Source organism: Otolemur garnettii, unplaced genomic scaffold (assembly GCF_000181295.1).
Source record: "Otolemur garnettii isolate 467f Iridium unplaced genomic scaffold, OtoGar3 scaffold00185, whole genome shotgun sequence".
Lineage (NCBI taxonomy): Eukaryota > Metazoa > Chordata > Mammalia > Primates > Galagidae > Otolemur > Otolemur garnettii.
In genome coordinates, this window is record NW_003852580.1 from 157,299 (window position 1) to 170,214 (window position 12,916).

General features: G+C 50.2%; 1 protein-coding gene across 1 annotated transcript in view; it reads left to right on the top strand.

The window, feature by feature from the left end:
- The first annotated feature begins 6,033 nt into the window (after nt 1–6,033).
- IRF8 (interferon regulatory factor 8) overlaps nt 6,034–12,916 on the top strand; it is an 18,932-nt gene continuing 12,049 nt past the window's right edge. Inside the window, exons 1-2 of the mRNA XM_003800786.3 lie at nt 6,034–6,087; nt 9,728–9,902. Of these exons, the coding sequence (XP_003800834.1) occupies nt 9,729–9,902 (174 nt within the window). The 5' untranslated portion in view covers nt 6,034–6,087; nt 9,728. The remainder of the gene's footprint in view (nt 6,088–9,727; nt 9,903–12,916) is intronic.

Sequence of the window (12,916 nt, forward strand, 5' to 3'; positions counted from 1 at the left end):
CCTGTGGCTCAAAGGAGTAGGGCGCTGGCCCCATATGCCGGAGGTGGTGGGTTCAAACCCACTCCCAGCCAAAAACTGCAAAAAAAAAAAAAAAAACCAAACAAAAACTTGGCACACAAAGATGGCACTAGGCACACAGAGATACAGGCAATGAATCAATACTGTCATTACGGCAACAGCTATGATACGGTCAAGAATTTTTCTGTAATGACCGAGTGGATAATTCATATTGCAACAATCTCACTGTTGTGAGCAAAGTGCATTTCTGCCGTGCACTGATGGGATGGAGGTTTCTTACAGTTCTCTCATTTAAAATGACCTCTGGTATTTGTCTGCAAAGATCCATGCTGTGAACTGCCTCTGATTTTGCCAACTTCGCTCTGTGTCTTCTTGCTGCATAGATAATAGCTGTGAGTGCAATTGTACGCTAATCCCTGTGGGTGCTCCTCCTCGACAGCCGGGGGGCTTCTAGGGGATTCCCAAGTCAGAAAAATATAACGGGTTCTTCCCCTTTCTTCCCCTTTTGCCCCCTGAGGTTTTCTTGAGTGATGAACTTGTCTATTTAAGGTACTTCTACCTGAGGGTGGGGTTAAGTGGCAGCACCGAAACAGAATAAGATTTCCCTTGTCTCAGGAACACTTCAGTGAAATAATTCATAAATGTATATAGTTAGTGCCGAATTATGTTCTGAAGATTTCAGTGTAGTTGGAGTCCAGTGTTTTCATGATGTGGGTCACTGAAGGCTAGGGTAGGAAAGAGGACAGGACTCAAGTTGGAGCTTAAGGACAAAGTGCTGGGTGAAATAATGGCCCCCAAAGGGCCCCCAGTCCCAGTCTGCACAGGCTGGGACCGCCCCAGCATCCCTGGCAAAGGAAAGTCGTTAGAGGTTGTACAGAGAATCAAGGCTGCTGATTGGCTGACCTTAAGATGGGGAAGTTGTCCTGGATTATCGAAGTGGGCCTGATGGAATCACAGTGTCCTTAAAAGTGGAGAGGGAGGCAGGAGAGAAGGGCAGGGACATGATGTGAGAGGGACTTGCCTGGCATGGACAGCTTTGAAGGGGTCTCCAGCCATGGATGCTGCTGGAAGAAGCTGGAAAGGGCCTGGCACAGAGCCTCCCCTGGAGCCTCAGAAGGGAGCACCTGCCAACACCTTGTTTTTAGCCCAGTGAGACCCGAGTTTGACTTCTGACCTCCAGAACTATAAGGTTGTACATTGTGTGGTTTTAAGCTTGTGACAATTTGTTGCAGCAGCCATGAGGAAGGAATAGAGGTTTGTACTTTTTTTTTTTTAGGTCAAGAGAAGGCCAGAGAGAGGACTGGATAAGCAGGCCAGTCTCCAGAAGGAAGCAGGGCAGGTGTGGTTTAATGAAGGCATCAGTGCTAAGGGTCCTGGCGAGAGTCCTGTGTTCCCCACACCTCCCCCTGGCCCCTGTGCACTGCAGAAGCCAGGGAGCTGAGCACTGGGACAGTTCTTTTTTTTCTTTCAGTTTTTGGCCGGGGCTGGGTTTGAACCCGCCACCTCCGGTATATGGGGCTGGCGCCCTACTCCTTTGAGGCACACCCAGCTCTTTTTTTTTGAGACAGAGTCTCACTTTGCCACCCTGGGTAGAGTGTCGTGGTGTCATAGCTCACAGCAACCTCAAACTCTTGGGCAAAAGGGATCTTCCTGCCTCAATCTTCCAAGTAGCTGGGACTATAGGCACCCTCCACAACCCCTGGCTAGTTTTTCGATTTTTAATAGAGACAAAGTCTCAGTCTTGCTCAGGGTGGTCTCAAACTCCTGAGATCAAGGGACCCTCCTGACTGGGCCTCCTAGAGTGCTAGGATTACAGGCATGAGCCACCACACCCAGCCACTGGGACAGTTCTTACTTGGCTGATGGCTTTGTGCTCTCTGGCCTAGAAAACACCTGAAGCTGCTGAGCCCAGAGGGGCTGAAAGCTGGTTAAAGGAACCTCTCTCAGAAAATTTAGGGGGCTCTCCCTCTAGGCCCCCGTCTCCTGACTTAAACTCAACAGACATACTTTCTTCTTGGTGTTGTGTGTGACCGAGTCTCCAGCACCTGCGGATGCCCCCTCAGCCTCTCTCCCAAGGCCATCTTTTCCATTTGCCTTGCTTGGCCTCTGTTGTCCATCATTGGGTCTGTCCTGTTTCTGTCAGTGGCTGGGAGCAGAACCAAGGTCATGCGTGAAGGGCACCTCCCACAGCCAGCACAGGACCTAGTCCCCAGGAGACCCTTCAACTCTGATGACGCCCGCTATGGGCTGGATTGTGTTCCCCAGACTCACATGTTGAAACCCTTGCCCCCACTGACAGTATTTGGAGACGGGAGGTGATGACGTTTAGACCAGGGACCAGCAGGCCCTCTTGGGCAGCGTCCCACACTGCTCTCTCCTGGGCGGCTCAGCTCTGGTCTTTGAGAAATGCAGGTAGCACAGAACTGAGCTGACACCCGTGATCCCCGCAAACGAAACTCAGCTCCCTTGAACCCATCTTGAAAGGCGCAAGGCAAGGCGGGGTTTGGACGTGTGAAGGGCGAGGTGCGGACTCACGGCAGGAAAGCTGGCTCCCAAGGAAGCCCTTCACCCGTTTCCCTCACTGCTTCTTTTGCTCTGAGCCGGTTTCCCATCTCTCTCTCAGCCAAGGGTCCAAGGCCCTGAGGGCCACCTCCTCTGTGAATCTGCACGAGCAAATCTCATGACCTTGGCTCCTTGTGGAATGGGAAGAATCCGCCATACTCTTAACGCCCTCTTAGTCGGCAGTTTATGGAGATGTTACTTGGTGCCAGGCACTGTTCTAAACAGTTCAAATGTGAGATTGGGGGGATTTCCACCACCCTTACTCTCATCTTGAGGAAGAGCTGTCCTTTCCCCTCAAGACCAGTAAAAACAGCCAGGGGGACAGGGGAAGGCCTTTCGTAATGTGATCAGAAGTGGAGAAGAGTTACTGAGATTCTATTAGTAACCTGCCACTAGAGAGTTACGCTAATGTCGCTTGATCACTTTGGCCATAACACAAGCCCATAACCTGTAGGGCTCTAACAACAGATGTTTTTTTTCTCACTGTTCTGGAGGCTGGCAGTCCAAGATCTGGGTGCCAGCAGGTTGGTTCTCTTTCTGGCTTGTAGACGGCCACTTTTTTGCTGTGTCCTCACATGGGAGAGAGAGAGAGAGAGCAAGCCCTCTGGTGTCCCTTCTTCCAAAGCACTAAACCCTAAACTTCATCTTCTCTCAGAGGCCCCATCTCCAATTGCCTTCACATTGGGGTGGGGTTTCAATACGTGAATCTGGGGCAACACAATCCAGCCCATAGCGGACCTGGAGACCCTCCAGCTGTCAGAGTTGGAGGGTCTCCTGGGGACTAGGTCCTGCGCTGGTGTGAAAGGTGCCCTTCACTCATCACCTCTGCACCTGCTCCCCGACAACTGACAGAAATCGGGCAGACATGATGATTGACAATTTAGGCCAAACAAGACCGGGGAACCCACCAGGTTCTGGGGGGCCATCCCTGCTCCCCATCCAAGAAAGATTATTACTGGTCTGCAATTGGGAGCTGGAACTTAAGAATCTGTGTCCTTTTTTCTAGACTTCTCCCATCGTTGACTATTTGGCAACAGTGAGGGCTTTTCCTCTTGCTCTGATAAGAAAGGTGGGGGAAAGGAGGGACACACATGAACTCACACACAAAAAAAGCTCACTCAATCCCTACCCATCCTGAAAGGCAGTAACAGTTAGGTTGAGCCATAGTACGTGGCCCTTTCTGTAGGTGAACAACACCTACAGAATGTAAACAGTTTCACACAGTGTAAGCTAGTACTGCCAACAGTGCCATTATACAAATGAGGGCACTGGGGCTTTGGAAGGTTAAGTCATTTGTTCAAGGTTATACATTTAGTAAGTTTGGGAGCTTGGATTTGAACAGGAGCCTACGTCTAAACCCTGCCAAGCTGCCATCCCCGGTGGCAGGGACCCCTGTTGGATATCGAGAAGTAATAAGCCTGGATAAGAATGAGTTCTGATGCCAATTTGAGACCTGTGTGACAGTCACCAGGAGCCACCAAAGAAAGGTTCACACCGGGGAGCAGCAAGAAGGTCAAACAGGGACTTGATAGGGAAGTAGGAAGGTAAGAGCAGGATGAAATTTACTAGGATCTCCAGATGCTGGCCGGAATGGTCAGAGGAAGACGCCGGTTCATTCTTGGGGTCTCCTGTCCTTGGCAAGCTGGCTAGCACATAGGGTACTCAATAAATGCCCATTAAGAGCAGAACTAGACAGATTAAATTAGAAAATTGTTCCTAGGCAGCAAAGAACCACCATGTGAACAATGTGGGGTTTCCAGAGAAGTTCTAATGAACACCAGTCTCTTGTGAGCAACTCCAGTAATGCACACACTGACACCTACTGCCGGCCAGCTGCTGACTTCCTGTGTGTGTTCAGCTCGTTTTCATCCACGTGGAGTGCTGAGTGGGAAATCCAGCACACATCTTTGCAGCAGCAAACAGCATTTGTAAGTAAGTCAATCTGTGCAGAGCTTAGGGGAATAGTTACAAGAAGATATGAGTGCAAACATGCAGAGAACTGAGTTCTAAGGTGCTCTGATTCCTGGCAGCTCCATCTCACATCACAGGAAACATATTAATACTTTCCCAAATTCTCTAAATAATTTTTTTAAAAAGAGTCTGAGCTTTAAAAAAATAGCTTTAGTTTGAAATTATTTGGGGACAAGGAATTCACGTACTTTGTGACTCTTTACAGCTTCCTGGGATTCATGGCATTAGGAAATTTGTAACAAGTTATTTCTAACTTAGGAATGGCTTTCAGTGAAACATTTATCTAGCAATAAATTACAAACATGAAGTTCACATGTTTTGTGGACTCTTAAAACATTCATTCATTTTCAAATTTACAGTGTACTTTTGCTATTGTGGGGGGGCAATAAAATTTCTTTTTCAATCTCAAACATTTTCATAGGTCCTGAAAAGCCCGGAGTGAAATAGCACCGGCTGCTGGTGTTTGGCCAATTGGGCCATAAAATCCAGTGATTTTTCTTTTTCCTTCTATTGCCAGGACTTTCTTCCTCGTTTCTTTCTCTAGAGGAAGAAACCTCGTCTCCCACCTCCAGGAATTGTGAATAAATTCCTGTTCACAAGGGGAGAAGCGGACACCAGAGGCTCAGGCCTGCGGGGTGCGGGTGGGGGCTCCTTAACACTCCGAAGTGTCCGGGTTTAAAGGATTTATGACGTCGTCTTCCCAAGTGGACCTTCTAATTAGATGCTCTGTTTAATCCTCATCTTCAGCGGGCACTGGCTTCAGACACGTTTTTTGCTGGCATTCCCTTGCCACTCCCAGTCAAGTGCAGGTGACTGGTCATTTATGGCCCCTTTGTAAATGGTCTTTCCTTTCCACATTCTGTAATAATTACCCACGTGGAATAAAGCCTACAGGGTCGTAACCATGAAACTGCTTGATAACCACTGATTACTGGGGGTTGGATTGTGAACCGGGGTGGGGGTGGACCTAGTGGCTTTTAATTCTAATTGATGGTGACAAGCGCGGGCAGGTGCAGGTTTGCACCGTCAGGACACGTGCAACTAACGACTTCCTCAGGGCGCGTGGGGCTTCCACGCAGCTTCACGAACGCCAGCCACACTCGCGGGCGGACACATCCGGGTCACTCTGCGGGGGCCACAGGGCCGGCGGCGGCATTGACCCGCTGTGACCTTGACCCCTCGGAAATTCCTGGGGAACCACCCCTCCCACACCACCGCCGGTCCCCGATGTGAGCAGAAAGACTCTGTCGCCTGTTCTAGAAGAAGCCCGGGATCTGGCAGCCGCCAGACCCAAGCCGGGGCTAAGTGATTTCTCGGAAAACCGGGCTCTTAGAGAAAGCGGACGAGGCACACCGCTCAGAGCGGGCGACGGCCACGCCCCTCCCACTCCCCATTGGTCGGCGGGGCCGGCGCTCTGCGCGCCCCGCCTTCCATCGGTAAAGGCGCGCGCCGGCGCGGGCGGCGAGCGTGGGAACGCGGACGGCGAGCGCAGACCCCCGGCGGCCAGGCGGCGGTGCCGGGCAGTGGCGGCGGCAGGTAGGCACCCTCGGCGGGTCTGCTGGGTCCCTTGCCCGGCCGGGCGCCGGAGCGCGGTTACGGTAACGTCCCCTGCGGTCGGGCTCTGTGTGTGCTTTCTCCTTCCCAGCGGCGGGGCGCGGGCGGACAGTCCAAGTAGTTGATGATCGTTTGCTTGCCTGTTCCCAGAGACTGGTTGATGCTAAAAAATTCTTATTTTCCTCGAAATCTGGTCTACATGGAAAACTTTAGAAAGGCTCATGATGAAGGAAATGGCTACCTCGTTGTTACAGGACCTGCTCCTCCATCCCTCTGAAATCCTACTAGATGGAATAAAGCTTGGAGGGTCACAGTTTTGAAACTGCCCAGGAACCAGCGATTACAGAGGGTTAGAGGGGGCGGGGGGCGCATACTGCAGGTTTTAAAATTCTGATTAATGACTAGTCAGTGTAGATTGCCAGGTGCGGTTTGCAGTTCTTTGCAGCGTCCTGGAGACAGCCCGTGTGCTCAGTGGGCTCAGCTCACAGAAACACCTTGTGGTGGTAAAATGAGCCCCAGGGCTTAGGACAGACTTTCCAAGGTGAGATGGATCACTTACTCAGAGCCCCAAAGGGCTTTAGAAATGGAAACTAGAGACTGAATTTTCTAAAACTTTAAATTGTCCCCCCCCCAACCTTTCATCTTCTGTGATTCACTCTTTCTCTTACCATCTTTCTCTTTCTTTTTTTCCTATTTCTTATAAATTACTAAGACAGTTTAACAGTTTTGAGGTTATGAACGCTTTAGGAATCTCGATGAGAAAGTGTTGACCTTCTTTCTAGAAAAGCGTCCAGTGTAGGATAAGAGCTAGTAGTTAAATGGTGGTGCTAAGTTTGTCTTTTTGGGGATATGGCAGGTTCCTTTATGAAAAGCTTTGGGAGATTCGGTGGCTTGAGGAAGGTTGGGGCTTTGATGTTTTTCAGTCTAATGGTGACAGGGTGTGCCGTAGCCAGAGTAAGTGCCGGGGGCCCTAAGAGGCAGGGAGGTGAGTCCTGTTGCGGGCCAGATCAGATACATCCTGGATTGGGCAGGGCCCAGGGCAGCCTCTTATCACTTTCCTTCTGGGAAGCCTATGCCCTGGATACCTTTTATAGAGATACAGATTAGCTCCAGATAGGACTTGGCCAAGAGAGGGAATTATTACCTCAAAATCAAGGAAGAGGAAGTTATAAACATGTGACTGGGTTATTAATTTTTCCTGGCTTGGGCATTTGGTGGAACTAATTTGTTAGTGTTTAATAAATCATTATGGATCATTGTTGTAATAGGATCTTAGACTCTTGATGCTACTTAGAAATGGAAGTGATCACAGATGGGCTTGAGACAGAGCTGGGCATATCCTGAGGTCTAGCAGCATTGCTGTAGCTTTTGGCTGAACAGTGAGTAAAACCAGCCATCACCAGGGCTGGGGACAGTGTGAAGGCTGACAGTCTGCCAGGTGCCACGGTCTTGGCTGTCTCTCTCTGGGCCCCAGTTTTTCCTTTTGCTGAATGAAGAGGGGGCTGGAGTAGATGATTTCTGAAGTATTGTCCAGCTTTCATATTCTGTGATTCACTCTTTCCCTTTTTTCTCTTTTTCTTATAAATCACTAAGATAATTGTCCTTAACAGTTTTAAGGTTGTGAACCCATTAGGCATCCTGACAAGAAAGTGTTGACCTTTTTCCTAGAAAAATGCCTGTACTAACAGAATTTTGCTTTTGCTTTTGGGAGGCTCGGGGATCATGGACTCTAGTTTGAGAACTGTGTTGTAAGGGGACGAGGGCAAATGTCTCATTTAACTGACATATTCTCCGAGGCCAGCCCCCATCCTGCTCCACACAGCTCTCTCCTCAAGTTAGAAGTTCTGTGTGAACAGACATCAGAACTGTTTTGAAGGGAAGTTTTTCCCCAGGGAAGAGCTGCGGGGATAGGCACCTTGCTCAGTTGCTTTGGGGGGTACTTGCTGGTGGTGTTTCATTTCTCTGTCAAGGCACCCCTCCCAAATTTGTCCCTTCTTATTTATCAACACATAGCCTGTTTTAGAATTCTGGGTCTCTTGAGATAGCTCCCTTCACTTTGCAGGTGAGGTAGCCTCACAGAGGGGTTCAAATGACTCCCCAAGGTCCAGTTAGAAAAAAAGCCTTGGCCAGAGTCCAGAGTTTCCAAATCAATGGCAAACTTCATGCACTTTATCCCCTTTTAAATCCAGCGTGGGCAGTTGGGGTTACTGGATGGAGAAATTAAAATTGACAGAAGTTAAAATTAGGGCAGACTGCTGGGTGCCTATAATTAACCCTGAATCTCAGCCCAGATAGGACAGCTCCTGCCCTAAGGCTAAATGATGATCCAGGGTCAACTTGTTGATAGGTGGTGGTACCAGCGGGACCTCACCTTCCTCCCTGGAGCCTGGCCCCTTTTCCCATCCCCTCAGCCACCTGCAGGGGCTGGAGTTTCCAAAACACATAACCTCTTGCAAAGGTTGCTATTATTTCACTTCGTGGACCAACACAGCTCTGGATGTGACCATATTCTTGGGGACATTACGTCTTGTCACTGCTGATTGTTTCAAACTCGTTTGCCTACAGAGGTCACATTTTAATCAGAAAAATAGACATGCTATTTTTTTCTTTTGGGTGGGCGTCTGTCCAACTGCCTAGGGGATTTCCAGCCCTGTTCTTGTAAGTGCTGGCTGTAAGTCGATACGGCCTGATAGTTCTTTCTTTTTCTCTGCCATTGGGAAAGCTATCTGCTTGGGCAAGAATGTCCTTTCAAAGGATGTCACTGAGTGGCCTGGATGACTAGGTCCCTAGAGGATGGAATCTTCTGGAAGATGCTATTGTCTTTTGTTCTGTAGCCCCATTATTCCTTCACTCTTATCCCTGTCTCTCAGTCCTAAGAGTTCACAAGGAGGAAAGTGTGGTAGTAACAGAAACATCCAATGTCTGAGGTCCCGGCACTGTGTCAGTGCTTTCTGTGTCACCTGAATTCTCCTGATAGCACTGCCAGGTGCCTGGAATTACCCCCAAACCCTACTGGGATGGGACAGTTCATGCCCCAAGGATAAATGATGATTCGAGGTCACCTTGCTGAGAGGTGGTGGGACTTGAATGGGACCTCAAATCTCTCTCATCCTCAAACTCATGCCCTTATCCCTGAACCGGCTGTAGAGGAACCACATAGAAGGCTTACCTGCGAGGGTTTCCTCTTTTCCCTAGATGGCACAGATGCTGTATTTTGTTGGAAATTGGTTCTTAAAAGAATGGGATGTGCGGGGGCAGGGAGGACCTGATGCTGTGGAAGTGAGTGTGCCCATCTCCTGCTGAGAGTGGAGCGAGGCGGCGTGGATGTGTCTGCCCGGAAGGAAACACCGGGTGGGTGCCGGCTGGAAGAGCGCAGTGGGAGCTGCAGGAGAGGCTCACGTGGGTTTCCCATGGGGCTTTCAGTTTTCATTCAGGCCTTTGAGATCATGAAGGCTAGCACTGTCTGATCACAGCAGGTGGCCCAGAGTCCCAGGATCTGTGGGCTTCCCCCCAAGCCAGCACTTTCATTGCAAACCTCTGATTTTCCTGTAAGTGGTTTCTGGGTTGCTGACCCCTGAGACAGTGTCCGCAGCATCCCAGAGTGTGTTTCTGTCCTCCCAAGGATGTGTGACCGAAATGGGGGACGGCGGCTCCGGCAGTGGCTGATCGAGCAGATTGACAGCAACATGTACCCCGGGCTGATCTGGGAAAACGACGAGAAGGGCATGTTCCGGATCCCGTGGAAGCACGCTGGCAAGCAGGACTATAACCAGGAGGTGGACGCCTCCATTTTCAAGGTACAGCCCCAAACCCCACCAGCTTGAGCCCACCTTCTATTGCCCCTCATGGACCTGACGGAGTGTTGGGTGACATCTTTCTGGTTTGCTTAAAAATTAATCCAGTTTTTTTAAAAAAAACAAATACCAGTTGAAGAGTACTATATCCCGAAAATGTCCATTAGCTGATTTTACGTCTGTCCAGTTATTTAGTTACTTTTGAGGTCATTTGTATTAGTGGCATTTTTCTGATGAGGAAATTGAGGGCACATTCCTCACTTGCTGAATTTCCTTTTTGTGAGGACTAACTAGCCATGGGAGGGGAAAGACCTTTCCCCGGGGCAGCTGGCAGAGGTGATGCAGGGCACCAGGGAAGGGTTGCGTCTTCAGCCTGAGGCCCATCGGGATCTCACAGTCACAGGTCTTGTAGGAAGGAGCCAGTGTTTGGGTGCACACAGTCTAACTGGGATCCAGACAGAGAAGTTCTTGCCATTATACCCAGACTTGGGCAGAAGAACCAGGAATGGGGCAGCCCAGCTCTGCAGACCTGCTGGGTCATCAGAGTCTCCTGTGGGCATCTCTAAGGCTCCCGGTGTCTGGGTTTCACCCTGGGCAGTTTGGAGTCCTAGGTCAAGGTCAGTGAGACTTTCACGTTTGCAAACATATGTTCCATAGGTGGTCTGACCCAGAGCCTGTGTGGCAAGTCACGTGTGCTTATTATTTTGTGGGCATTTGGGGGTGAGGATGGGGAAGAGGCAGTGAGTGTGGGTCTCAGACCTGAGACCTTGAGCAGATGGGGAGGGGCAAGGCTACAGGACCCCAGAGCAGCGCTAGCCCCTCAGCTGTGGACCATTGTCTTCTGACACCAGAGAACAAAAGTGACAACGATCACATTTGACTCCAGAGTGGAGCAGAAATAGGTCCAGGTTGGGGCAAGGTGCGTCTCAGCCCTTCAGGTCTGTGCAGGCTGATGCATGCTGTGGGGCTGTGCATTTTCGAAGTTCTGTTAAACCCGTAATTTGGGTTTGCCAATCTCGTTCAGAGTCGGATGCTGGTTACTGACTATCCCAAGAAAAATGTGCATATGGGAGTGTCTTGCACGCCCCTTCAAGGAGGTCCCATGGTTCCCAAGTGTCCTCCAAATTCCTTCTGACCAAGGACGCCAGGTCTGAGAGCCTGGACACTGCCAGGTTTTGTAATCCCAGGGCTTGCTTTCTAGCTTGAGGTGCCCTTGCAGACTTCTCTCCCATTTGATCGAAGGTTTTTTTGTGCCTTTGGCGTCCTGGTGAAGTTATCCTGGGAATGACTGCAAATTTAAACAGTGCCTAAGTCCCACCCTGCAGGTTGGGAGTTCTATATTGTAGCTAACCTTAAAGGACATAGTTCCTTAAGCTCAGCACTGGTGACACCTCAGGTTGGGTAATTCTTCGCAGCTGTCCTGTGCCTGGTAGGATGTTGAGCAGTATCCGTGGCCTCTACCCACCACGTGCCAGGAGCCCCCTCTCCCCTCAGTGTGATGCCCAGAAACATCTTAGACCTTGCCAGATGTCCCCTGAGGGGCAGAGCTTCCCCTGTTCCATCAAGAGCCCTGCTGTGTGCTGACCACAGCCAGAGTGGACAGACTTAGCCAGAGGCATAGGGTACAGTTGAATATCAGTAAAACATCTTGAGGAGGATGGCAGAGAGTGTGTGACCAGTGGCCCTGGTGTGCCACTGCCAGAGGAGATGCAGGCTTCTCCCTTCACCCTGTTCTAGGGGCAGTGAAATAGAGCCCCAGATTTATCTGTCTTATGCAATGCTCTTCATAGCCGTTTCAACAGCCTTGAGAAAAATGTGCAAGATTCCCAATGTTTCCGTTGGTTACGCAGTTGCTTGATGTGGCAATCTGAAATGAGTCTACAATCTCAGCAGGAATGGGGGCAGGAGGGAGACTCAGTGCCCACCTGAGTGAGGAGGCCACTGGGTGGCTGCACCGATGCAGACAGGGCATCAGCAGGAGCCTGCCGGGTGCTGCCTGAGCTCCGAGGTGCAGCTGTGCACCGTCGAAGTCCGCAGCAAGGCCTTGGTCAGACAGAGCCGACCTAGGGCTTTTCTGGTTAAGTGGAGACCTGTTTCTTTCAAACAAAGAAAACCTTTCAAAAATTTAAGAATTAAGGACAAAATACAGAAATTTTGTTTCCTGCCTTAATAAGTGGATCTTAAGAAACCACTCAGGCCTGGAGAACACTCCACTGCCTGCAGGCATCATTCAGAGGCCAGTGTCATGGTGCAGACCCCAGATGGGAGATTGGAACAAACATTTAGCTCATTTTATACCAGCCCCCAGTACACAGAGGGGGCCCCGTACCAGTTCATGTATCAGAGCTCTCACTGCCTCTCATCCGCCCCAGTGAGCTAAATCTTACCTAGCGGCACAGATAGTATTTCAAGTTCAGTAGGCCTAGAAGGAAAAAAAATAGCATTTAATTTGTACAACACAATATGAAACATGAAGTTAAGTCGGGAAGACTCTGTGGTCCCAGTTTAACGCGGCTGCCCACGCCATGCCTTGACAGGAGAGAGATGGTGGAGGCCAAACGAGCCACCGTGACCCATGTCGATGGCCTCAGAATCACTCTAGTTTTAGCTTCAGCCAATGAGGCATCTCGAGGTATCAGCCGACTAACTTGAGTTTTTGGAGCTGGCTAGAAAGGTCCCTGGAGGGACTGTCCCTGCTGTGTCACGGGGCTCAGGGCAGGCTGCCAGCTGGGCACCCAGGATGCAGCCGAGCCATGGGGCCCTGCTGTGATTGACGGTGTGTCCTGACCTTCCTCATGGGCTGAATGTGAGCTTTCCATGAACAGGCGGAGATGGCCGTGCCTCACAGCTGCGTGCCCCAGGCCATAACACTGCCGTAAAAGCTGTGTGCTTCAAGGGCCACTTGGAATATGAGTTAATCTAGTGGTTCTCAAATGGGAGTGGTCACAGTATTACCTCCCTGGGGACACTTGGGCATGTCTGGAGACAATTTTGGTTGTCACAGCTAGGGAGAGTGC